The 27,750-nt window shown below is 42.2% G+C and overlaps 1 protein-coding gene across 1 annotated transcript in view; it reads right to left on the bottom strand.

Moving 5' to 3' along the window:
• Positions 1-12,782: 12,782 nt before the first annotated feature.
• Positions 12,783-27,750, bottom strand: part of LOC132589608 (cytosolic phospholipase A2 epsilon-like) — an 85,076-nt gene continuing 70,108 nt past the window's right edge. Inside the window, exons 16-21 of the mRNA XM_060262359.1 lie at positions 24,178-24,315; positions 19,449-19,556; positions 18,615-18,806; positions 14,868-15,034; positions 13,713-13,899; positions 12,783-12,997 (exon numbers count right to left, since the gene is read on the bottom strand). Coding sequence (XP_060118342.1) covers positions 12,783-12,997; positions 13,713-13,899; positions 14,868-15,034; positions 18,615-18,806; positions 19,449-19,556; positions 24,178-24,315 — 1,007 coding nt within the window. The remainder of the gene's footprint in view (positions 12,998-13,712; positions 13,900-14,867; positions 15,035-18,614; positions 18,807-19,448; positions 19,557-24,177; positions 24,316-27,750) is intronic.

Consider the following 27,750-nt stretch of genomic DNA (forward strand, 5'->3'; position numbering starts at 1 on the left):
AAAGAGGGCAATTGGCCCCAACCAGAGTCAAGGGGACCAGGGAGCAAAATCAGATGACATTGGGGTTTCCAATACCCCAGAGGAGCCTGGAGATTTGTGGTCTTCAGAGCCTCTAGAAGGATTCCAGGTGTTATTTTGACAAACCACCCACATAGATGGACCGGGGACTCTAGAATCCCATGCTCTAAACCCGGTCCCCTTGCACAAATTGGCATTTAGCAATTATCCAAGGCTAGGTGGCTAAGACAGAGATCCACCCTATCAGGTGGAATCCAGTTTTAGACAGTTCTGAGACATAAGGGGGCAAGTATGCATATACTTTTGAGTGGATCCTTTGCTGCAAAGCATACTTGTGACTTGAATAAAGTTCCCAAGAGTATTTGGATGCTATAAAAGGTGGCTTATACTAGTTTCTTAGTGGGTCCATTAGAATGATTTATCCAAGGATGAAGAGAACTTTGAGCAGAATATATGGATAAGTCTAGCAAAACGTTTCAGATTAGACACTTTCTGCATATATAGTGGGCTCATGTTTATGGAGAGTCCCTACAGGTCTGAAGTATTTGAAAACATTATACCATTCTTTGCCCTGACACTCCCTATTGTATAGATTTACACCACTCACCAGAAGTTTCACTGAGGACGTGATGTCAGTTAAACTTGCATATGTGACACAGACATGTGTCAGCTTCAGAGGGATATATTAAAAGGTTTGGGAACCTTAACAAACATAGGTAACATAGGTAACAATTTCAGATGGAGATTGTTTTGGAGGTTGGTTACCAGGCTAAGGAGCACACACTAAGACTTTATTTCATAACTATTTTAGTTCTTTATGGATTATGTCTCTATTCAATGTTTTCTATTATATTAGCATGGTACAAGACTTATATACCAGAACTGTCAATAATAGGTGAGCAAATTATAATGGTTACCCAGCAGTATGAAGAATATCAACGTATGGGTGGTGTCAGTAGATCATAAGGTCACTGAACCAAAAGGGGGACTTGTGGGACACAGCTTTAGTTGGGAAAGCCACAAGCACGCTTAAGTAACATCCTTAAAGGTTAACACACAGCAATGCCTGACTAAGAAGAAGAAAAAAAGACAGAAGAGTACCAACATACCATCTTATCTAAACTTGAACTATGTCTTACTGCATTTCTACTGTGTTTCTAGGTAACAACAGAGAAAGGGGGCGGAGTTATAGGCCAAACTGGATTTATCTGGTCAGGGCAGATGCAGGCATATTAAATTTCTTAATACGCCACAGTTTTATGAGAGCCACAGTTTTCTACCAATGGAAAATTCCAGGCAGGGAAAGTTTATCAGTAGCTGGCTCTCATAATAAAATTAAGCAGGATGTTGCAACCAATTACTATGTGTATATGATAATGTGACAGTGTGTCATCAATATGTCATCAAGGGTATATGAGATTGTAACCAATTTCAGAACAGTTTAGTAATGTTGATTTCAGAACAGTTTGGTAATGTTGGCTATGGCCTAGCTCTGCTCTCTGGTTATTGCAATAAACTCCCCTCCCCCTTCTTCCTTCACCTGGACTCTGGCTATATGTCTTTTATTGGCTAAGGACCTTCAGATGTGCAGATTCAGATTTACAACAGCAGGGCCCCCAATCTATGAACCTGCTTCTTCAGGAGGAATTTGGAGCCTCCTCCCACCGCTCGCCAAAAATCCGGAAAGCAGGGGGGGGGGGGAATGGCGGCCCTTCCCACCCAGCCCCGATCCCAGCAGCTTCTCCTTGCCCTTACCTTCCCACCCAGCCCCGATCGCAGCAGCCTTTCTTCCGTTTTCCCAGGCTGCTTCCCACACCCAGTCAGCTGGCTGGCGGGGGGGGGGGGGGGAGGGGAAGCCCCGCCCAGCCTGCAAAGGACCATGTGCCTTTGCACCTCCAGAGTCTTGACTTGAAAAGTTTCAATGGTGTGTCTGTGTTGCTGTGAAGAAGCTGGCAGCAACTGGTGAGTAGAGAGGCCAATCCCCTGCTTCAGACTCGCCAGAAACGGGGGGCGGGGGGAGAGGGAAATGTCTTCATTATTCCCTATATGGAGATCGATTCTCATAGGGTATAATGGGGAATTGTTCTGGAGGTTTTGGGGGCTCTGGGGGAGCTGTTTTTTGAGCTAGAGGCACCAAATTTTCAATATAGTATCTAGTGCCTCTCCCCAAAGTACCCCCCAAGTTTCAAAACGATTGGACCAGGGGGTCCAATTCTATGAGCCCCAAAAGAAGGTGCCCCTATCCTTCATTATTTCCTATGGAAGGAAGATATTTTAAAAGGTGCTGTCCCTTTAAATGTGATGGCCAAAAATCTCTTGGAGTTCAATTATGCTTGTCACACCCTTGTTTCTGGCTCCACCCCCAATGTCTCCTGGCTCCACCCCTAAAGTCCCCAGATATTTCATGAATTGGACTTGGCAACCCTATGTTATGACCAACAGTATCTCAGTTTCTTAGGACGGAGCTTTACCCATTCATTTCAGCTGATAATGAGAAACAGAGCTGAGTGTCATCTTCTCATTGATGGCACCAGGGCCAGTGCTAGGCTTTCTGGCACCCTAGGCAAATCACCCACTACCCCCCCCCCTTTATTTAAAAATATAGGGAAAATGAAGAGTGCCAAACTTGAAACTTTTCACATTTTTAATTTACTTATTTTTAATTTTAATTTTTTTTTAAAAAAATGTGATATGTTATAAAAAAAATTGTGAGAAGAAGTGCTTGCTGGCCACACCAGGAAAGAGGGTGGTGGGATAGGATGAGGTGAGAGACCAAGTCGCATATTCGGGTGAGGGGGGTGGTTTGGCTTTGTTGAGGGCAGCCTGGTCTATTAAAACAATTTTATTGGTAACATATGGTAATAAATATATATCTTACATCTTTAAAAACTTCTTTTATCTACCCCATATATTACTTTCTACCCACCCCTCCCCCCGTTACTTGACCCCCGTCAGTGTTATTTACTTAAAAAGCAAATATTTAAAGGTACCCTTAACTATTAAAACAAAAAATTATATTCTTCTTCTTTTTAAAACTTAATCATTATCAAAAATTGTCCAATGTCCTTTTATTTTCCACTCTTTTTCTACGTATCTTCTAAACTTTTTTCACTCTGTCTTAAAAACTTCCAAATCATAGTCTCTTAATATTCTTGTTAATTTGTCCATTTCACTCCATGTCATAACTTTTATAATCCAATCCCATTTCTCTGGTATTTTTTCTTGCTTCCACAACTGTGCATACAATGTCCTAGCAGCTGAGAGCAAGTACCAGATTAAAGTTCTATCTTCTTTTGGAAATTTTTCCATTGTTGAGGGCAGCTTGGTGATGGGAGAAGACAAGGTGACAGTGGTCAGGAGCCAGAGTAATGTGTCTGGGAGGGGGCATCCAGTGGTGCCCCCTAGGTCAGGTGGTGTCCTAGACGACTGCCTACTTTGCCTATTCCCACGCACTGGCCCTGGATGGCACTGCACTCCAAATCCCTGGAGTTATTTTATGTGGATGTTAAAAAGTATGAGGGACGAGATGGATCCCTACAAGATCCTACAGTATAAATGTTACAAAGTCAAGCAGCAGTCCTACCACGCCACCTTCGGAAATCAGTCTGCCATGTAAGAGCAGAACCAGTGAAGCATGGTGCCACTGCTCTCAATCCAGTCAGTCTCTCCATAAGGATTGATAGTAGCAAAAGTCAAGGAGAACCAATAGGGATGTACGCTCCCCCCCCATCACTCTCTCAGCAAAGATCATCAGTGAGGGTGATCAAGGCCATTTTCAGCCCAAACCCAGATCTAAATTCCAGATTGCAAAATGTCCAGATAATCTGCCTACTCAAAACTATTCAGGATATTCTAAACCCCTGTTCAAAATCTTTTTTATCACAATATTAGCTGAAGTTGAATGACAAGAGAAACGGCCCACAGCTAAATGCCATGTTTAGTTATACATGATCATAAACAAAAGTTTTGTTTTCTTATCATAATCTTGGAGAAAGGCACAGGAGTTCCCTTTTTTGGGAAGAATGGCAAACAGAAACAAAATTTGCAAACATAATTAAGATTTCCATCCACATAGTAGTACTTTGATTAATCTGGCAAGGAAGATGAATGTGGAAACATTTACAAATATAGTAAAATTATATAATCTTTAAAAGGCACACTAAATGAGCTTTATACTTCATTTAGTTGAACAAGAATATCCATGACTACTCACCAGATGGGATGAACTTCCACCTCCATCCATTGTTTTCTGTGCAAGAATGTGCTGGCGTTCCTAATGGCAGCCAAGGACAAAAATCCAGGACTGCTGGTGGCTCTTTAACTACATCGAAACACATTTATTGCCTAACCCAGCAGAGGTGGATGCACAGTTCTCTCCAAAGTGACTCAGAGCCACGCCTCCTCTCATTTTGGAAGGGAAAAAAAGTTCAAAATCTTCTTTATGTTGTTATTTAGAGCCTGTGTCAGAGTGGAGAAAAATCTTTGAAGGTTCCAGGACTGACAGAATGAAAATGCTGAGAATAGATGCACCTTTTCCTTCCAAATGGTGGCATTACATATCCAGTGTTTTAGAATACAGTGCACTGGTTCACTTGCAAACTGCTATATTTGGGTCAGGACTGAGACTCCCTCCTTCCCGATTAAATTGACTACATTTATGTTTTCAGGAGGCATTCTTCTGCAGCAGCATATTAAATGGGTCTGGGTGAGCACTGTAATGTAGAGGTCAATGCACTAAGTTTAAGTGCCCCATCCCCCACCAATGGCCAGGAGGGGCTCAACAACCATACAGTGCTCCTAAATGTACATTCATCTTCCTTGCCAGATTAATCAAAGTACTAATTTGTGGAGGGAAATTTTGTTTCTGTTCTATTTTAATTTGGTGTTTATGCTTTATATATATATGCGGCCTGGGACCAACACACCTGGGGGATCGTCTCCTTCCATATATGCCCAGGAGGTCTTTACGTTCAGCCTCCTAACATCTGTTGGTCATCCCCAGTCCAAGAGATGCCTGCCTCACCTCAACTAGGGCCTGGGCTTTTTCAGTCCTGGCCGCAACCTGGTGGAATCAGCTCCCTATTGAGATCCGGGCCCTACCTGGTTTATTAGCCTTACGTAGGGCCTGCAAAATGGAGCTGTTCTGCCAGGCTTTTAGCGGAGGCTGCAGGCGTCTATTCTTGATCTGGTTGGCCTCCCCGGCCAGCACTGTCATCTGTGCTAGGAAATGGAATAAAAACTGTCATGATGTGAGATGGCAAGGCTGGGCAATATGTGATGACATGGTAAACTGAGTGCTGTTGAGTTGTCTGTTTATAGAATGTTTTTATTGTTTTATCATATGTTGTACTCCGCCCTGATATATATATGGATTCTATTATGGATTCTATGGATTTTTTTTTTTAAAAGAATGATAGGTATAGTTTATTACATCATACTAATCTTGAAAATGTACCAGTTAGCTTCTGAAATTAGGTCATACCAAAAAACATACTTTAGAGCACTGGTGAATCACTAGCTTCCCCCCAAATCTGTAGCAAGTAGACATGGACTTTGAGAGAGCCAGTTTGGTGTAGTGGTTAAGTGTGAGGACTCTTATCTGGGAGAACCGGGTTTGATTCCCCACTCCTCCACTTGCGCCTGCTGGAATGGCCTTGGGTCAGCCATAGCTCTGGCAGAGGTTGTCCTTGAAAGGGCAGCTGCTGTGAGAGCCCTCTCAGCCCCACCCACCTCACAGGGTGTCTGTTGTGGGGGAGGAAGGTAAAGGAGATTGTGAGCCACTCTGAGACTCTTCGGAGTGGAGGGCAGGATATAAATCCAATATCTTCTTCTTGTTGTTTCTGCATTTAATGCTACATGACAAGACCAAGATATGAGTTTATGAGCAATGGCCAGATACAAGTTTGACCAGCGGTCTCTTTTTATTTAATTACCTGTTACATCAAAAGTGGGAGTGTAATTTAATCAAGAACCATCTGACAACAATACCTGTATTACAAGTCTCTGGAACCTTGAAGCTTGCTTTTCAAACACAAATCTTGGTATCTATATATGTATATTATAATTGGTATCACATCTTGGCTGTGCTGCTATAAAAAGAATGTGACTGCATACTTCTGATATACAAGCACTTATAATTAAAGTTTGAGTTAAAAAGCTAATTTACAGAGATTGACTGTAGCCAGGGTAGTTTGGAATACAGGAACTGGTGGGATGAGTTTGGTGTGGCATAAAGAAGGAATGTACTGCTCCAGCTAATACATGTACAATAAGGCTATCCTCTGAAAAGAGATGGACATGTTGCAAAGATTTGCTTCAAGATTTTAATGATACATTTGGCCCTTTGAATTTACCTCACAATTGCTGTTTAAAATAAATAGTTTTTCCTTATCAGATCTCGGAATCAGTCATGTTCAGTATTTAGATAGTATTTCAATAGTAGACCACCAAGGAATACCAAAGTCATTACACAGAGGCAGGCAATGGCAAATCACTTCTAAATGTCTCTTGCCTTGAAAACCCTACAGGGTCACTACAACACAGCTGTGACTTGACAGTAAAAAAAAAAAACCCACTCTATATTAGTAGGTGGATTAAATTTATTTCTAAGCAGCGGGTTCATATAATTAATTTCTAACAATAAGTAAGACTTTAATGGGGTAAATGCAATCTAACATTAACATGGGAACAGATGAAAACTATATCTATCCATCAAACTATCTGTCTCCTAGGATAAACACGCACATGAAATTGCCTTATACTGAATCAGACCTTTGGTCCAACAAAGTCAGTATTGTCTACTCAGACTGGCAGTGACTCTACAGAGTCTCAGAGTCTGAGGTCTTTCACATCACCTACTGCCTTGTCATTTAAACTGGAGGTGCCAGGAACTGAACCTGGGACCTTTTGCATGCCAAGCAGATGTTCTACCGCTGTGCCATGGCCATACAAACCCAAACTCCACTAAGTAAACACCTAAATTGGATTCAAACTATTCCTATGCCCATAAACCACATAATACAAATCTGCCCTGTTTCATAGCAGGATGACTCCTTTTAGAGTTTCCCTTAATATTTATCATGCAGCATCTTTGAGTCCTTTGTTGATAACATTGCTTTGGAACCAGATTGTTAGTTGGATGCCAACTTGTTTTTGGAACGTTCATCCGATCCAGGAAACTACTTGTTTTGCAGGATCTTACAATGTTCTACCCACATGGGAGTAGCTCAAACTAATTCCAGTGCAATGTGTTTCTTGTAATAAGGGTAAGGAAAAAAAAAAACATCATTCAGTATTTCATATGTAGATGTCTGAGCTCCACTGAGTCTAGTCTGGTTAGGCAGCCATTCCTGAAACTGTAAGTTCCCGTATTGCATTGTTAGTGAGTGTCTCAGGCAACATAACCAGAGTGCATGAGACATAAACTATCAATTAAGTCCCAAAATAAAATCTGTTTCCAAATCTATTTTATTGCCTCTGAGAACAAAGCTATGTATAGGGCCATGTCATAATTGTTTTTGCATCATTAATTTACTCAAGTATTTCAACTTTTTGCTAGCAGAGATGGAAACGGGTAGTAGCCTTGCATTCTGGGTCTTGGGGGAACAATAATGGCTTTAATGTTTCTGGCTGTGGACTTTTACTAAGACTGGGCACAAGAATCAGTGTAATGCAGTAGCTAGAGTGTTGGATGAGGATCTTGGAGATTCAGTGCTTTCCAGGTCTTTTTTTGTAGAAAAAGCCCAGCAGGAACTCATTTTCATATTACGCCACACCCCCTGAGGCAAAGCCAGCTGGAACTGTGTTCCTGTGCATTTCTGCTCAAAAAAAGCCATGGCTTTCACACACACTAAATAACATACTTTAAATGCACTTTGCAACTGGATTTTATGTGTGAAATGGCAAAATCCACTTCCAATGATTGCTGAAATGAATTGAAACTGCATTATTTAGCATGTGTAAAAGCCTACTTGACCTTGGCTTAGTCAGGGCTTGTTTTGTAGAAAAAGCCCAGCAGGAACTCATTTGCATATTAGGCCACACCCCTGATATCACCATTGTTTAACACAGGGCTTTTTGTGGGAAAAGCCCAACAGGAGTTCATTTACATATTAGGCCACACACCCCTGACACCAGCCAGTCGGAACTGCATTCCTGTGTATTCCTGCTCAAAAAAAAGCCATGGGGTTAGTCAAACTTAACCTACATCATAGGGTTGTTGTGAGGATAAAATGTAGGAGAGAACAATGTCAAACACTTTAGGTTTCTATTAAAGAGAAAGGTGGAGCATAAATGAAGCTACTAAACAAGATCTGTGCTGGTGAATATATAACTTGGATAATCTTGTTAAATGCTTTTGTGAATTCAAGGAACATAGTATTTAATTTTGTAACATGTCCCTTCTGTATCCAAGTTGTAATACCAGTACTTTATTATTAAGATCTCCTGCTTTTTTTTAAAAAAAAAAAACCTATCTAGCCTTGTGCAGATAATCATCAAGAAGTGTATAATTTGAGGAAATCTATTTAAAACTTACCTACATCATAGGGCTATAGCGCTATAGAATGGTTTTAAAGTTGATATGTAAATTATGGTTTTATATGTTTTATTGGATTAATTGTTTTATAATGTTGTAAGCCGCCCTGAGTCCGCTTGCGGAGAGGGCGGGATATAAATGAAAAGTAATAAATAAATAAATAAATAAATAAATAAATAAATAAATAAATAAATAAATAAATGATTTATATCATGCATTCACCAGAAATTGCTTGAAATGGCTAAAAGCACAAAATAGAAGAGAGTCAACATGATGTAGTGGTTAGAGTATTGAACTAGGATCCAGGTTTGAATCTCTAATCTGCCTGCCATGGAAGCTTGTTGGGTGATCTTTGGCCAGTCACTCATTACATTACCGGACGCCTGCTGGAAGAGGAACAAAGGCAGAGGGAGTTGAGTTCCTCAGAGATGTGGCAGCGTTCCAAAGTGGAAGAGGTGAAAGGGGCCAGTTGCGAGACCAGTCGAGCAGAGAGTAAAAAGCATGGAGAGGTGTCTCAAATTGCTCTAAAAGTACGTAGATGCTTCTGCTGTGGATCTACAAAGCATCTGAGACAATCGTGCCCAGAGTGGAAGAAGAGAGGCAGATATGGCCACCTCACAACTCTTCACACAGCCAAAAGGCCACATTCGTGGTCACAGATGTGGCTGCTGCACGTGGCACATGGATTTTAGACTCAGGAGCGTCTCAGAACTTCTGCAGAGACGACGGAAGGTAGGACCAAAACCAATGAGTTGAAGTTAAATCAAAAGAGTTTCTGGCTCAACATTAGGAAGAACTTCCTGACCATTAGAGCGATTCCTCAGTGGAACAGGCTTCCTTGGGAGGTGATGGGCTCTCCTTTCTTGGAGGTTTTTAAACAGAGGCTAGATGGCCATCTGACAGCAATGAAGATCCTGTGAATTTAGGGGAGGTATTTGTGAGTTTCCTGCATTGTGCAGGGGGTTGGACTAGATGACTGCAGAGGTCCTTTCCAACTCTATGATTCTATGATCCCCCCACCCACAAGGAGGAGTTGGAAGGGTTAACAGTCCTGGAAGAGTTGCCAACCAGTTCCTCAGCTGAACAAACAGCAGCTAGCCCATCAATCACTCTCCAGGCACCAGTGTCAGCTATTGACGATCAATCTTCTCCGAGCTCTCCTCCTCCCATCTCAAGAGTTCGAAGCAGGCTTTGGAAAGAACTTTCAGAGTGAAGACATGAGGCATACCGATGCTTCAGGTCTCTCAGCCCTGAGTTCTAGCAGAGTCACTGCCACTCGGAGAGCAGGCTGAGTGAGACTCCCATATAGCTCCCACCCAGGACCTGGTAACCTTGTGGAAGCAACAAGTCTATTCTCTGGCTTGCATCCACACTCCTTCCTGACCCTGACCTGCTTGATTTCCTTGGCACCCTGATCTTTTGGCTTTTGGACACTGACTTTGATTCCGGTTTGTGATTCTGCATTGGTGACTTGGCTCCTGCTTGACTTCCTGAACTTTGATCTTGGACTGGCTTTGGACTCTTGCCTGCCTGCACCCTGAGAACGTGACACCCAGTGGGAGCTAACTGAAACTGGAAGCACAAAAGTAGGCTTGAAACTCAGCATCAAAATAACTAAGTTCATGGCATCCAGCGCCATCACACCTTGGCAAGCTGAAGGGGAAGACATGGAAGTAGTGACAGACTTCACATTTCTGGGATCCAAGATCACTGCAGATGGTGACTGTAGCCATGAAATTAAAAGTTTGCTCCTTGGGAGGACAGCTATGGTGAACCTGAGTAGTATAATAAAAAGTAGAGACATCACCCTGCCAACAAAAGTCCATATAGTCAAAGCGATGGTGTTCCCAGTAGTAATGTATGGCTATGACAACTGGACCATAAGGAAGGCTGAGCGCAGCTGCTGCTACTTCTAATTGTTAAAGGCACATAATCAGATTTTTAAAAGCTGAGATGTATTACTTCGTTGTATGTGTGCCTCACATAGGAAGATGAGAACCAAAGTGGCAGGTGACTGCATATCTCTAGTAAATGTGCTAGTGTTATGTATTTATGTGGAAACCATACAGAAAAAGTTATGCAATGAAGATATTTTCTGAATATTTTATTTAGTAAAATGTTTACACTGCGCCTTTCCTTGTTTCTCAAGGCAGCTGGCAAATAATAATTAAACATTACAGATCAAAACCAAATAACCCCCAAATACCTTCCCCCCCCCCTTAAAAGATACCTGCCATTCAAACCACTCAGCCCCCCTGGCTAACTAGTAAGCCTTGCAATGCCTCCTAAAAATCTCCAGCAAGGGGTCTCCCCTCAGGAAGCACAAGTGGTGGCCCTCACACTCCCAAGGCTCTTGTTAGCATCCATAGGCAAGATCAATCTGAATTTATCCATAACAATAGGACAAGCTTTTGACATCTTGGGTACTGGATTGGCTTCCAACTTTAAACCACAGAGTCATGGCTAAGGGAGTGAACACATAATCTTCCCTGAATTGTCTTTTTCCATTTGTGTAGGTAGGATATGAAGAACAAGAAAATAGATGTGTACTGAGCCATGTGGGAGTCCTCTGTTTTGCAATGCTGTGCTTGCACTTGGACTAGAATGGGGCCTAAATTAACAGCATATCGAACTAACTATAGAACAAAATCTCAGAAAGTCCATCAAGATTTCAATCTTTGAAATCCTCCTGTCCACTCACAGGATCCCGGGAGACCCAATGAAGTTGGTACCTCCACTAAACAAAATTCAAACCTCACCTGTGACTACACTTTTTGAAAGGTGGGAAATGTGACCATTTTCACAGGGCAATGAAGTAGTCTTTTATAGTCAATACTAAGACTGGATGCTCTGCATCAAACCTTTATAACACATGATGTAAACAGTCTTCTGTAGACAACAGGTAGTAAAATGACACAAAATATGCTTTTTTTAAAAAAAAAGAAAAGAAAACCACAACACAGAAAGTCTAATGACTGTTGATGTAAACAAAAAAGCAGTCAGCTGACTTCTGGCATTTAATGAATTCAGTATATTTTCATAGGCTTGTTTGAATATATAACATAATTCTATTCAACCCGTTCAAAGTTACCATGCATTACTGATGCCACAAAAAGTTCCACTGCTTTGTCACTAGCACATAGCATTTACCCTGCTGGACCAGAGCATGTTTCAGTATCATTGATTTTAGTGGCAGAAGATTAAGCATGTGCTGTCTTTTGATCCTGACAAGCAATAAGACTTAGAAAGGATAAACTCCAATATATTGTGCTTTGAGTTTTCTCCATATTTGCCCTTTATCTAATGCAATTTCATTTTAATCTGAGAACAATTCCAGGCAGGAAATCAAAATACATATTTTTTAAATTTTTTCTTGTCTTAAAAACTGTAGCTTGAATTTAGCTTCTTCCTGTCCAAGGCTAATGTACACACATACTGCTGTGTCAGGTATGATTCACACACACAAGACTTAGATGTTCACCATTATCACAAGAGGCTTCCAATAAACAGCTCCATGTCATGAAATCTTTGGGAAGACTCTCACTACCACTTCCACACTACCATTAGGCTGAGAGGGTGTGATGGACAAAAGGTCACCCAGCAAGTTTCTGCAGCATTTCCCAGATCATAGTCTGACACTTTAACCACTACACATCCTTAGCTTCCATTGCAAATAGCTTGGGGATCAGAGATAACCTGGGACAAGATATTCCAGTTCCTTTCATTTTTGGACCTGGAATTCCCATGATCATCCTGAAGCTGGTTTTGACATTCCTAGTTTTATTTTCTGATGAGTTATATGACTGCCACAAATGGATAGAAAGATGAAAACATGAATTATTTTTTTTATTAAAGATGCATGCTAACAGCCATTTGTTTTGTTATGTTATTTGGTTTGGTTTGGATCAGGGTCATATGGGAGACCCAAATGGAATATTTGTCCAGGGGGCCATGGTGGCTATTGGCAGTCCTGAGAGTGAGACTTTGCAACTTGCTGTGAATTTGGCCTCTTGTCCACTAAGATCTCTCTGCTCACTCCTAAAATAAGAGATGAGGCCCTTTGTCAATTGGTGAAGCAACCAACTTCTGAATGGAGAATACAGTTCAAACCGGTGCCTTCAAACTATTAACATCAGCCAATAGAGTAATCTCTATATAATGCTTGCATCTCATGTTTTGGGGGATAAATAAAAACAAACAATTTGTTGCACATATTAATATATATAGATTAATTGCTGTAGTAAGTTTGCCTTTTCCGTGCCACAGCAGCATGCAAAGCCTGTAGAATCATGTGCTGGTTATTCACAATGTTGTATTCACTCAGGTTCACCAGTTTGTCAAAATCCTCATCACTGTATGTGAGGAGGTAAGTACCATATGGGCTGCTGATACTAGATACATCAACATCTCCTGCATCCAGCTCATCCTCATTCCGTTTTTCACCTAGGATAATGAGACAAAAAAATTCTTATTGTTTTTATATTTGGCTTATCATAGTAGTTTTTCTCTAGTAATGAAGTTCTTAGAATTGTTCATGTATTTTCTTATCCTGACAAGCAATGACAAGTACAGCCAGAAGAACAAATCGCCTGAGAGCTCATAAGCAATGGGGACTGCATTGATCATTCAGTATTTTCCCTTAGAACAAAGTTTGAGTCCAGTGGCACCTTTAAGACCAACAAAGTTTAATTCTGGGTGTACGCTTTCATCGGCCTGCACACTTCATAGAATATGGAATCCTAGCTTAAAGCTAACTTTGATACATACATAGGTGGTTGGCTTCATCAAAGCTAGTTTGCACCTCTCAATACAAACTGAGATTCTAAACCTGAATTAAACCCTGATTAAGAACCCTAGTGTGTGGGTGGGTGGGGATGGGAATCCTAGTTTTTTGGAAGGGCAGATCTGGTTAAGCCAGGCATCCACATTTCATATATTAGGGTAAACAGAACAAAGTTTGAGTCCAGTGGCACCTTTAAAACCAACACAGTTTTATTCAAGGTACAAGCTTCCATGTGCATGACATTTCTTCAGAATTAGTTTTAAATCTCAATTCCTTCAGCAAGCAGAAGAATAAAAAATAAGTGTCGAATGAAAAATTAATATCCAGGTTTCAGAAAGGCTGTAGCTAACTTCTTGGCTAATGCACATAACTTACCAGGTGCTCTGTAATGTTGGAAGGTATCATTCACTAATGGGAAGAAAAGCACATCTGGACACTCAGCAGCTCCTGTTTGATTGAAGTAGTAACATTCTTTTGGGTTTTTCTTATCCTCTTCAGTAAGGACAACATTTGGAAATGGGATACCTTGCTCCATGTAAAACTTGCAGGCTTTTTCCAGAGGCTAATTTAAGACGGTAGTTGAAATTAAAGGCTCCATGAGATTTAAGAACAAACCATTTTGGTGCCCAGCTATTGATGTTGCATTGCCTTAAAATACTAATCAAATTTCACTACAAAGCTTGTGGTGAAGAAGGAGGAGAAGGAGAAGACTGCAGATTTATACCCCACCCTTCTCTCTGAATCAGAGACTCAGAGCGTTTTACAATCTTCTGTATCTTCTTCCCCCACAACAGACACCCTGTGATGTGGGTGGGGCTGAGAGTGCTCTCACAGCAGCTGCCCTTTCAAGGACAACTCCTGCAATAGCTGCGGCTGACCCAAGGCCATTCCAGCAGCTGCAAGTAGGGAATCAAACCCAGTTCTCCCAGGTAAGAGTCCATACCCTTAACCACTACACCAAACTGGTTCTCCAGTTAAGAGACGTGGGGAGCAGATGAGATTACAAGTGAGAGTGCTAAAGCTAAACACAGTGAAACAAAAGATGGGGATACCTTTTAAAACAACAGTATAAGAATTAACTGACAATACTTTTTCAATGCTGAGAAATACCTTTAATGTAGTCATTTAAATTAATAGTTTTGTACGAACTTGAAAATGTATAAAGATTTCTTGAAGCAGAACTACACAAAGCCAGGGGCAGAGATGTGACTCAGTGACCATAACACCAGCTGTGCATATACTCTCAGGTTTCAATCTCTGTATCAAAGATGCAATCTGCTCCTGTAAGTTTAAACTACAATAAAACTGTTTGATTTGCCAGTAACAGACTAATATACAGCTACACATCTAAAAATGATTTAAATATTTCCCACTTAAATCAAGGAGTATCAAAAGAGAGAATTATTAGTAAAACCAAAGAGAGAATTATTAGAAAGAAATGAATTATTAGGAAGAAAAAAAGAGAGAACCATTACGAAAACCAAAACCCTATTGTTAGAAAATGCAACATCGCAAAACAGAACTCATTACCATTGTTTGTGAGCCAGCACTGTAACTCAAATGCAGAATGACATCTACTTTCCTCTCTTTTCTTAAAAGTGGAGGGCAGCTGGTATTGATGAAAAATCCTGCATCCACAAATCCCACATGGTCCTCATGTTCTGTTAGCTGATTGGGGCAGCAATCCAACACAGTAGCTAGAAGGGGAAGGGTGGGGAATTGTTATAAGAAAATATCACTACAGCCTAATATGCACAGCTATTTCATTGAGCAGTGCAGAATCACTGCAATACAATGGATATTTACTTGGACATAAGTTCTACTGAATTATATTGGGTTTACTTCTGAGTAAATAAGCATAGGAAACATGTTTTTCTTTTTCTGCATCTATGATGTGAATGTAAAACAAATATTACTGGGAAGTATGCTCCATTTAAATTGGCTGTCTTTCAGTCTTGCATTAACAACATTTAGTGTAGCCATGTATAGTGTCAGTAAAGTTCAAAGTTATGTTTTCAAATTTAGTCTTAGTTAATTTATTTATTCATCCTTGGATAAGACAGTTAAAGTTTAAATTTCTCACAATAGCAAATCAAATGATCACCATACTAGAATAGATATTTGGTTCTTCAAAGGGCTCTCTTCTGCTTGGTATCTCCCATTGTCAAGTGATACATTCCTGAAAGCTATTCTAGAACTTCCTTACCCATTAGGAAAGACCTATTTATTTATTATATATTAACTAGGAATAAGGTCCATTTTGGAGAAAAATACAACGGGCTCTAGAAAGAGACTCTGGGTGAGTGCCCCCCTCACCCTTGCTGTCTTCCCATGCACCTAAGTGAAGGCATTCACTCCCCCCACCTGAGATCACAACTGAACTCCAGACAACAGATCTCTCTTCCCATCCTGAAGAAAATAACTGCTTTTGAGGGTGGACTCTATGCTATTCTATTCACCTGAGACATCCCCCTTTACTGACAAAAGCAGCCTTGGTGACCTAGCAACAGCCTCTGGCTAGCACTTTCCAGGCAGCAGCCTTGACCTCTGAGAAAACATTGCCAGCAGGGTCACAGCTTGCCGCCTAGTCACATTACAATGACAATGGCTCACCAGCTATTTCAGCGGCCTTCAACATTCCTGGGCTTGCAGTAGATGGGGGTAGTGGAGTCAGCCAATGGGAGGCCACAGACTATGACTGAGCCATGATGGACCAATTATTTGTTCAGTGCATGTATCAGCCAATGGCAGTGCTCCATTTGGCCACCATCATAAGAGAATTATTATCTACTAGCAGGGCTTTTTTTGTAGCAGGACTCCTTTGCATATTAGGTCACACACCCCTGATGTAGCCAATCCTCCAAGAGCTTACAGTAGGCCCTGTAATAAGCCCTGTAAACTCTTGGAGGATTGGCTACATCAGGGGGGTGTGGCCTAATATGCAAATGAGTTCCTGCTACAAAAAAGTCCTGTCTACTAGGAGTAAGGTCAGTTGAAGAGAAGATACAATGGGCTTTAAAAAGAGGCTCTGGGCTAGTGTCCCCCCTTGCTGTCTTCCCACCCACCCAAGTAAAGGTATTCATTCCCCCACCACCACCTCAAGGGGAGCTGATCTCTGCCATCTGGAGAGCAGTTGTAATTCTGAGTGATCTCCAGCCATCACCTGGCAACAGTGGTTCCCAAGGAAGAAATGGCTGGTTTGGAGGGTGGAGTCTATGGCATTGTGCATGTCTGAGGTCCCACCTCTCCTAAAACCTCACCCTCTCCAGGAAATCTCCAGGAATTTTCTAACTTGGAGCTGGCAACTCTATCTCCTCCCCTTTATCTGCTCCTCTGACTTCAGCTTTCCATCACCTTCCTCCTCCCTGCAGCCTCCACCTAGGGAAAGCAGTCTCTCTCCACAGTGGTAGGGACCAAAGCATCTTACATCATTCTCCTTTCCTTCCTTTGATCTGAATAACAACCCTATGAGGCAGGTTAGGCTGTGACTGGTCTGAAATCATCCAGTCAGCTTCCACAGCAAGAACCTGGGTCTGGCAGACCCTGCTCTGAAGCCCTAACTCCTATGCCCTTGTCAAACTCCACCACAGAATCTCCAGGAATTTCCTACCAACCTGGAACTAACAGCTGTAGTTAGGACTGGCCTCAATGAGTTTCCCCCCAGAGGCCTTAGTGATACCTTTCAGACCAACACACACATTCTCTCTCATTGTTGGTCTTAGACACAAGACTTCAATCTGTCTCTGTCTCTTGCTTTCCCTCCCCATTTATCTCTCTGTATCTGGCCTGCTGCTAAAGGATGCTATTTTCCCCCAAATCTTTCTGTTTCCCCTCCAGAAGAGGAAAGGGAGGAGTTCTCAGCCAATCAAGGGAGTCCTCAACCAACTGAGAGAAAGCCTTCTCTTCTCCTCCCTGCCTCAGCAAATTGTGATAAGGCTTTCTCTATGGCGCTTTCCCTCCTCCTCCCTCTTTCAGCCAGCCAAGGGAAGGCTTGCTTTCTCTCCTCTGCAAAGCAGAGCGACAGGTGGCTTAGCCAGTGGGAGAGTAAGGAGAGCCATAAACTGATTTCCCTACTCTCCCATTAGGAACGTTATTAGGAACAACTCCTTAAGTGTTCAATTTTAGTTCACACACAAAAAAAAATCTTCATCATACAGATCTTCCTTCTTTCTCTGACATGAATGCTAGCTTATTCCAAACATGTTTCCCACATTCCTTCTCAAGATCAGATCTGATTAGATTTGGTTCCAGGTGGATACTCTGTTATAATTTCACCTGTGACATAGGCCTCCGAAGTGGACTTCGGTACGTTTCAGTACGGTCCACTTCAGAGAACTATGTCCCAGCTGAATGTGGGAAACGTGTTTGAAGCTGTTCCTAATAGTTTGACTTGAAACTACTACACTCCTTCTTTACATCCTTTGAAGAAAACAGTTTGTATATTTATCTGTATGATACAGTCTTTTTGAACATACAGAATTGTAGTGTACATTAATTTGTTTATAATAATATAATAATTTGGATTTTATGTACAGTGTTGGTGCACAGTTCTTTTCAATTATTATTCAACTAAAAGTGTGGCAGAACAGCTGCATTTTACAGGACTGTGGAATTGTAACAAGTGCTGCAGGGCCCTAATCTCTATGGGGAGCTCATTCCACCAGGCTGAGGCCAAGGCCATGGTCAAAAAGGCCATGGCCCTAGTTGAGGCTAGATGGATGTCTTTTGGCTTGGGGATTACCAGCAGATGTTGGTTGGCAAGTCAGCAGATGATGGTTGGCCCTTCAGGATACATAAGGGAAGAGGCGGTCCCACTGGTATGTTGGTCTCTGGCCACTCAGGGACTTAAAGATTAGAACCAGCACCTTGAAACAGATCTGGAACTCTATCAGCAGCCATCTAGAGAACTGCAAGTAGAGCTTTGATTATAGAATGGATCTTTCCCTCCTCCCTTTTCCTTTTGCAGTCACCTGCACTCCCCAAAAATCCACTCTGGTCCCAATAAATCATTAGAATTGCCAGGTCTCCCTAGCCACTGGTGGTGGTGGGGTTGGGTTACCAGATCTAAAATGGGAAACTCTTAAAGATTTGAGAATAGAGGCTGTGGAGGAGTGGGACCTCAGTAGAGTACAATGCCATAGAGTCCACCCTTCAAAGCATCCATTTTCTTCAGGGAAACTGATCTCTGTAGCCTGGGGAAGAGATGTAATTCCAGATGATTCCCACATCCCGCCTGGAAGCTGGCATCCCTAAAAACAATGCATGCACTTTTTTTACCTTTCCATCTCTGAAACTGTTCATTCTCCAAGTAATTGTTATGCAGCTGTAAACCCTTAAGAAAATTGTGATATTGGGCAACAGAAAGGCGATCTGTCAAGACCCCTCGAAATGCACTAGAAAGATTTCCTGCAGGGACATACATATGGGTCTTCAGCTCATATGGCCTTGTAGGCAAAGTAGGATCTTCCTCTGAAAACACAAAAGGCGACAGTGATTTGGTGTTCACTTTTCCATAACACAGTGGTGATTAAGTAAAGATTCACAAACATCCTGCAAGAACAACACCATTTGTTAGACTGGGGAACACACAGTGTGAACTGGCAGAATCCAGTTTGAAAGTGCATTGGAAGTGGGTTGAAACTGTATTATTTAGCACGTATGGTCAGAGCCATATAGTCACAAAGCACGTTCTTGCAGATAAGTCTACTTTAATGGGACTTCTTTATTAGTGAGTATGCATAGGATTATAGAGCTGTGCTGGGAGAAATTTGTAGGTTTCCATCTAGAAACTTCCTCATCATAGGCACACAACTGATAGATGAAATATGTGCACAAAAAAAGTTGTCTTTTACCCAAGGAGGTTTCCACCTCTAGTAGTCCCAGATGAGCCAAAAGGGAAAAGCCTTTCCCAAAGACATAAACACAGCTACTCTGCACAAGGCTGTCTTTTAGCTTTGCCTGTACTGACACATGGTCAACTGTATATCTGACTGTATTATGACACTTCATTGTGCTTTGGCATGCTGCCTGCTAAGCAACATGTCAAGTAATCAAAAAACACCAATTTAAAAATAGAGAGAAGGCTAAAACAGAAACAAGAAAATCACTCACCAAGATCTATGATTTTGTCTCGAGTCCATCTGTGCCAGAATTCTTCTGAATTACTAACTCTGTTCAAGAGATATAAGAGGTTCACTGAAAATATGCTACTCCACATTCCTAAGAAAGGAGAGATATTAAGGGTAGGGTGAGTACACAAAGAATAGATTTAGTAAAATTCTGAAAGCAAATAAGAACTAGAAAAATCTTTCATCTTGCTCAACCACACCTTCCCATGCACCAAGACTACAAGACTATGAAAACATTCACTTCAGACCTGATCTAGGGTCTTTGTTGAATAACCATTATTTCTTTATTTGGAAAATATCTATCCTGCCCCTCAGGTCTGATAGTCCTCATACAATACAAAACGCGCTCATCAGCTGACAGTGATTACAAAAATCAGCACAGGGACCCACCCAGGACTAAGGTATCTTTTTGTGTAAACTTTGGTTAATCTTCAGGGTTGTAAAAAACATGAAAAGTTCAATAAAATGGGACTTAAAATCCCTCCGAAGTAAAAGCAAAGTCTATCCAGTTTGCAGACTTTACACATACACACATACCCCACCCCACCCCCCCACAAAGCTGACATTTTGCATTGCTGACCAACCCATGATACTACACAAAAATATAAAGGGACGGGGTGGCCATAAGGAAAAAGGTACCAGCTGAATGGCTGGTTGGCAGGTTAAGCAGAGCAGAGGAAACAGGAAAACTGGGAGAAGGAAGGAAAACAGACAACTGGGTCGTCTGGATAGAGGGAGATGAATAATGTGGGTTGAGGAGAGAAGGAACCAGTTGGTTGGGGCAGAGAGGCAGAAAAAGAAAGAGTAGCTCTTCTTATAACATAATAATTAAAACGTGTCCAAACCCTAATATAGTAACTAACAGTAATTATCAGGGGGTTTTTGAGCAGGAACACACAGGAATGTAGTTCCAGATGGCTTGGGCAGGGCTCTGGCTCAAAAAAGGCAGAGGGAAGGCACTAGGCAGCCACATACTCCCAGATTGTGTGCTTTATTCTCTCTGTGGCCTCCAGCCTCCAATGGGCTTGCAAAGAAAGCGAGAGATGCGGAGCTGCCGACAAGTACCCCCTCCCAGGAGAAGCTGAGCCTGCTACTGCCTGCTCCACTGTATGTGGCTCTCTCTCTCTGGCTGTGTTTTCTGAGGGGAGGCAAAACAAGGACTCTCGTTGGGCTGTGCAAGAATACACATCCATGAAATACAGATGATATTCTGTATCAATATGCAGAAAGTAACCTACTGAACAGGTGATGTTACTTCTGGTGATGTCAGGGGGTGTGGCCTAATATGCATATAAGTTCCTGTTGGAATTTTTCAACAACAAAAAAGCCCTGGTAATAATAGTATATCCATAATACAGGCAGTGGTCACATTTAGATGATGAAGAATATGAAGAAAATAGCTCCTGAAAATACTGATATTAAAAGTAAGACACCAGCAAACATTATAATAAAGTAGACCAGGGTGGCCAAAGTTGCTTAATGTAAGAGCCTCATAGAATAAACATTAGATGGTTGAGAGCCGCAAGACATGAATGTCAGATGTAGGAAGGTAGGTAGGTAGGTAGGAAGGAAGGAAGGAAGGAAGGAAGGAAGGAAGGAAGGAAGGAAGGAAGGAAGGAAGGAAGGAAGGAAGGAAGGAAGGAAGGAAGGAAGGAAGGAAGGAAGGAAAATAGATGGGAGAGTGAGGAGGTAGAGAGAGGTGGAAAAAAAGCAACTTTAACTTTAAAAGCATTCTGTAAGCCTGTGGCTGGCTTGGCTTGGAGAAGTGATTTAAAGAGATGCCTTCTCCAATCTGGTCAATGAGATAATAGGGGCTTCGAGAGCCACACAATATGTGTCAAAGAGCCACATGTGGCTCCCAAGCCACAGTTTGGCCGCTCCTGAAATAGACCAATGAAGTATAAATAAAACAAAAATGCAAATAGATTGATTATAAGGCAGAGTAATATTGAGTAATTAGGAATCTGATTACAAAATAGAACAAGAAAAGCATGACAAAGCATTACACAATAAACAACAGGATGTAAACCAAAAACAAGAAACAAAACACCAACTGATTAACGTAAAGTCACACAGATTAATGTTCATCTGACGAGAACTGAGAGGACTCCACATTGAGAAATCCTTGGATATTTTATTTGGGGGGGGGGGATGATTCTGGGGAAGGCAGGATTTGGTAAGGGATAGGACCACAGTGGCGTATAGCACCATAGAGTCCACCCTCCAAAGCAGCCATTTTCTCCAGGGGAACTGTGTTGTAATAGTCTGGAGAATGGTAATTTCAGGCCCCATCTTGAAGCTGACAACCTTATCTCACTGTTGAAAGTACACTCAGATGATCGGTAGCACCAGATGATCAACTCATGGGGAGAACATTATACAATTGAGGTGCTTTGGCTGAAAAGGTGCTACTTTTTGTAATCATCTACCTCAGTTACTGGTGGCAGAGAAAACAATGCAAACCTTAACTGAAGGCAGGAATTTAAATAGGTTTGCCAGACTGCAACCAACCATCCCTAGGGGAAAATGTGGGTGGTGCCTAGTATGTGGCATTCCACTTGTATGATTATGTCATTTCTGGTAAAAACTGGAAATGGCACATTGGATGCTCTAGCATTTTGCAAGTTTGGTGTAGTGGTTAAGTGTGTGGACTCTTATCTGGGAGAATCGGGTTTGATTCTCCACTCCTCCACTTGCAGCTGCTGGAATGGCCTTCGGTCAGCCACAGCTCTTTCAGGAGTTGTCCTTGAAAGGGCAGCTGCTGTAAGAGCTCTCTCAGCCCCATCTACCTCACAGGGAGTCTGTTGTGGGGGGTGGGGAAGTAAAGGAGATTGTGACCGCTCTGGGATTCAGAGTATAGTGCAAGATATAAATCCAATATCATCTTCTTCTTCTATGGTGAAACTCAATGGTACTGTTTTGGCAAAATGGTAGAGCAGTTTTTACCAGAAATGACAAAGGTGCACCTTTGTACTCCCACTGTCCTCCCACTGGTGCTGGAGGTGCCAGCAGGATGCCAGGAGACCTAACACTATAACAAGAGACCTAACGTCCCTAGTATGGAAGAAGGCATTCTTTCAAATATCTTGGTCTCGGATAGTTTAGGCTTTAAAATTCAAAACCAGCACTTTGGATTGGTCTTGGAATCAAACTGCCTGCCAGTTTTACGAGTACTGAAATATTTTCTCTATAGGAAACCCCAGTCAGCGGTCTGAAACTGGCATGCTTATAGTAGTTCCAAGATCCATGGAGCATAGGTTTTCCACTTACCTATTGATGGTGGAAGATCTCTGGCTAATTACAATCCATGCCTGCTAATGCTCTACTGATCGGTGGGCAGAAATGAGGGCCAAAGTGGGGGGGGGGGGGAATTGTCTTGGGGAGAAAAACTGCAAAAAAAAAAAAAAGGCTCTGGGTGCTTACAGGGAGTTCTGGCCATAAAGTTCCTGATGATTCCCAAAACTACCTGGAAGTGGTAAGGGTGGCTCTAGCAATTGCCAGAAATTCTATGGTAAGATTACCACAAAAAACTCTGTGGTGTTTTACTATTCTGCTGGCAATTGCTAGAGCTATCCTTGCCACTTTCAAGATTCATAGAGGTACCTGGAAGTGGCAAGGATAGTTCTAGCAATAGCCAGAAACTCTGTAGTAAGATTACCCTTGTCATTTCCTAGGAATCACCAGAAACTTTCAGCAAATAGCTGAACCCTTTTTTTTTTTTTTTTCTCTTGCTAGGGTTGCCAATCACCAGTTGGGGGCAGGGGATACCCTGGTTTGGATGTAGGGTTGCCAGGTTTGTGTTGGAAAATACCTGGAGACTTTGGGGATGGATCTGGGAGAGGGCAGGGTTTGGGGAGGGGAGGGGCCTCAGCATGATACAATCCATAGAGTCCACCCTTCAAAGCAGCCATTTTTTCCAGGGGTAAATATCAACAGGTTCTGATGTAAATGAATAATTGTCAAAAATCACTGGAATAACAATAACACTTTTACACAAATAGTATATATGCAATCTGCATTTATCAAAATATGTGCATAACAATAGTCATCATTAGTAACTTGTTAACCACTCATGATACTTAATTCACAAACGCTTATAATACATGATACAACAAACATGACTGGAAAAAAGTTCTGTTCACTCCCCCACACTGTCTGCTGTATAGAGATAATAAGGTACTGTTCCTCAGAGGCAATTGCTCTCCTGCTGAGCATGAAGCATGATCTATCAGTGTTCTCAGACTCCAATAAACACTTTTGGCTTGGAGCCGTGGTACTTTTTTGAACCCGACTGCATCATAAAGCCTATGACCAATTTCACACTACACTTTTAATTCTGGTTTAGCCCTGTCTTCAAGTTGACATTCTACACTAAAATCATAGAATTGTAGAGTCTCAGAGTTTGTTTCTCCGATTCTCTGATTGTAGTGTAGAATGTCAGTTTTAGGACAGAGTTAAACCAGGATTAAAGGCCTAGTGCGAAATTGGTCTATATGTAATATTTCACCCCCACAACTATGGTTCATATATGCAACATGCATGGATTAGATCTATATTTATGTGTTCATCAGCATCTAGGGAGGTTTGCTCCTCCAAACCTAAACTCATTCAAGCAAGCATTTACTAATGAAAGACTAGGGAAGCAGGTTAGGGATACTACAACAGGGGAATACTCCTGTTAATTGGTTCCATAGGATAATTCAATACATTACCATGAAGATAGCTTATCCGAGACTCTGGGAGCTTCCTGATCATGCGGCCCATAAAGAACTCACTTCCAAAATTCTCAGGACACACAAATGTTCCATATTTCAGGAACCCAACCTCATAAGGAGTAAATTCTACCCATTCTACAAATAGAGACAGTAAGAGATTAAAACATTTTTAAGTAATAAAGAAATTGTAACTGAAATTCTACAACTCAAGAAATGTGTATCATGAAGAGAGGAAAAGTGTGATCATGTCTCCCATTCCATGTGATCTCTGGTGTGTTGCCTACATGCCAATAGCACTAGGGTAGGGACAGGTTTTCACTGCAGTTAATGTGCCTGATTCTCCCAACAGCTGTTGTGTCTGCACTAAGAACAAATCACCCCATTGGTACACACATGAAGTTGCCTTATGCTGAATCAGACCCTTGGTCCCTCAAGGTCAGTACTGTCTACTCAGACTGGCAACAACATTCCACAGAGGATGCCTGCAAAATCAGATTATAAGGGGCTACTTATTAAATTTGCAGATGACACCAAATTGGGAGGAGCAATGAACACACTAGAAGATAGAGATAGAATTCAACAACATCTGGACATGCTGGAAAAGTGGACAGATGTGAATAAGATGCAATTTAACAAAGATAGGTGCTTACATCTAAGTAACGTACTGGATGGGGATAGCAGTGTGTTTGAACAAGATCTTGGGCTATGAGTTAATCATAAGTTAAATATGAGCAGCTAGTGTGATGCAGTGACAGAAAAGGCTAATGCCATCTTGAGGTATCAACAGAGGCATAACATCCATATTGCAAGATGTCATAGTCCCACTGTACAGTGCATTGGACAGGCCGCACCTGGAATATCATGGGCAGTTCTGAAGGCCTCACTTTAAGAAGAATGTGGACAGACTGGAGTGGGTGCAGAGGAGAACAATGAGGATTATCAGGGGCCTGGAGACCAAGTCTTATGAGGAAAGGCTGAGGGACTTGGAAATGTTCAGTCTGAAGAAGAGGAGGCTGAGGGAGGATATCACGTGCTCAGGGTGCAGGCAGGCAGGAGTCCAAAGCCAGTCCAAGGTCAAAGTCTAGGAAGTCAAGCAGGAGCCAAGTCACCAATGCAGAATCACAAACTGGAATCAGAAGTCAATGTCCAAAAGCCAAAAGGTCAGGGTGCCAAGGAAATCAAGCAGGTCAGGATCAGGAAGGAGCGTGGATGCAAGCCAGAGAATAGACTTGTTGCTTCCACAAGGTTACCAGGTCCTGGGTGGGAGCTATATAGGAACCTCAATCAGCCTGCTCCCTGGGTGGCAGTGACTCTGCTAGAACTCAAGGCTGAGAGATCTGAAGCATCGGTGTGCCTCATGTCTTCGCTCTGCAAGTTCTTTCCGGAGCCTGCTTCGAACTCTTGAGATGGGAGGAGAGCTTGGAGGAGATTGATCATCAACAGCTGCCACTGGTGCCTGGGGAGTGATTGATGTGCCAGCTGCTGTTTGTTCAGCTGAGGAACTGGCTGGCAACTCTTCCAGGTCTGTTAACTCTTCCAGCTCCCCCTCATCAGAGCTCATGACAGAGGACATAGTTGCTCTCTTTAAGTATTTGAAGGGCTGTCACTTAGAGGAGGGCAGCAGAGAGGATTCACAATAATGGGTTTAAATTAAAGGTGGGAAGGTACTGGCTGGATATTAGGAAAAACTTTTTTACAGTAAAGTTGTTCAACAGTGGACTAAGCTACCTAGGGAGGTGGTAAGCCTGCCCCCCCCCAAGCAATCTTCAAGCAGCAGCTGGACAAACACTTGTTGGGGATGCTGTAGGCTGATCCTACATTGAGCAGGTGGTTGGACTGTATGGCCCCTCCCAACTCTGTGATTCTATGATTCTATCATGGCATGAAAAACCTTTCACCCTTCTGTGAAACATCCATCCTGGCGCAAACCTCAAAAGTGTATATAATGTTTTGTGTCAATTTAATTAGTCCTAAAAACATATTAACATAGGGTTGCTAGATCCTTTCTGGCCACTGGTGTGGGAAATAGGGTTGCCAGCTCCAGGTTGGGTGTGTAGTTTGGTGAGGGCAGTGCATGCAATGCCATAGAGTCCACCTTTGAAAGCATTCCGTTTTCTCCAGGGGAACGGACCTGAGTAGTCTGGAGATGAGCTGTAATTCTAGGGGCTGTAAAACCTGCAGATTGGCATCCCTATACTGACATGGATTTTTGCTCTGGTTTATGGAGTCTGCATGGAGCAATATGGCTTTACAACTTTTTCTGTCCCAAGGTCACCCAGTGAATTTCACAGCTGAATGGGGATTTGAAACTGAGTCCTGATATACCAGGAGTGTCAAACTCATTTGTTATGCGGGCCAGATCTGACATAAATGAGACCTTGTCAGGCCAGGCCCTGTATACCATAAAATGTAATGCCAGGTAGTGAAGATACAAATTTCATAAAGGACATAGATAAACATAATTAAATGTTTTTTTAAAAAAACTTAAAAATAAAATATGCTTAAAAGATTAGTACTCTTGAAATATGTTTATTTAACAGTTTCTGATAACTGACACTTCTTGCTTTGAATTATTGCAGTAAAATCAGAAGACAGTGTCTGTGCTGTAGCAATCTTGAGTATGCTGTTCAGGTATTGTTCAGGTGTGTGTCAGTAAGTTGCAAACCTACTTTTGATTTATTAACATTGATTATAGAAATTTCAGGGTCAATGCTTTGAGTCTAAGACCCAGAGGAAAACACGAAATGGCTGGGCATTGCAAGCTTTTGTGCTGGTGATGTGCTGGTCAGCCAGTGGATAAAATAGCAGCTTTGCTTTGTACCTCATGCAGTGCCGGATTAAACCCTGTGGAGGCCCCTCGGCATTCAAAACCTCGGGGCCCCTCTTGCAAATTATCTCAGAGTTAGAGTGCCCGCCCTGCCACCTGAGGCCCCCGCTGCAGCCTGCAGGCACTTTCCCAAAAGCCCCTTTGACAAAATTGCAGGGGAAAGGCTGAGAGGTGGTGGCGAAACCAGCAGCAGCAGTACCAGGCAAGTTGGACAAAGAGTGGCTGAGTTGCTGGCTGAGTATACAGGCTGGGAGGGCTGCAAGCAAGGGGTAAATGGGGGGGAAGGCGGGGCCTCTAAAGGTATGGGGGCCCTTAGGCCAGTGCCTACTTGGCCTAATTGTTAATCCAGCCCTGACCTCATGTGTGATTGAGCAAGCCTGGGAAAGCAAGCTGTGATGCAGAAGGAAGCAAGAGAGAGAGAAGGAACCAGATGACAGTGAGTTGCTCATAGGTCTGATAGGAGCCCTCCAGGGGCCTGATTCAGCCCTCAGGCCGCATGTTTGACAACCCTGTGATATACTGTACTAGAGGTCTGCTTTGTAGCAAACCATTTTCAGCAAAGTACAATTTGTCAGTTGATAGCTTTTAAACCAAATTTTCAGCCAGTGATAAATGTGATGGTCCATATGAAAATATGTGGCTATGTTCTATACATACTCTGGGTGAGCCCACTGGGATTTTTTACTTCCCCCCTATAAACTGCAAACTTGTGACATCCATCTGCTTTTGTAAGTGCTCTTAGT

Source organism: Heteronotia binoei, chromosome 21, assembly GCF_032191835.1.
Source record: "Heteronotia binoei isolate CCM8104 ecotype False Entrance Well chromosome 21, APGP_CSIRO_Hbin_v1, whole genome shotgun sequence".
Classification (NCBI taxonomy): Eukaryota; Metazoa; Chordata; class Lepidosauria; order Squamata; family Gekkonidae; genus Heteronotia; species Heteronotia binoei.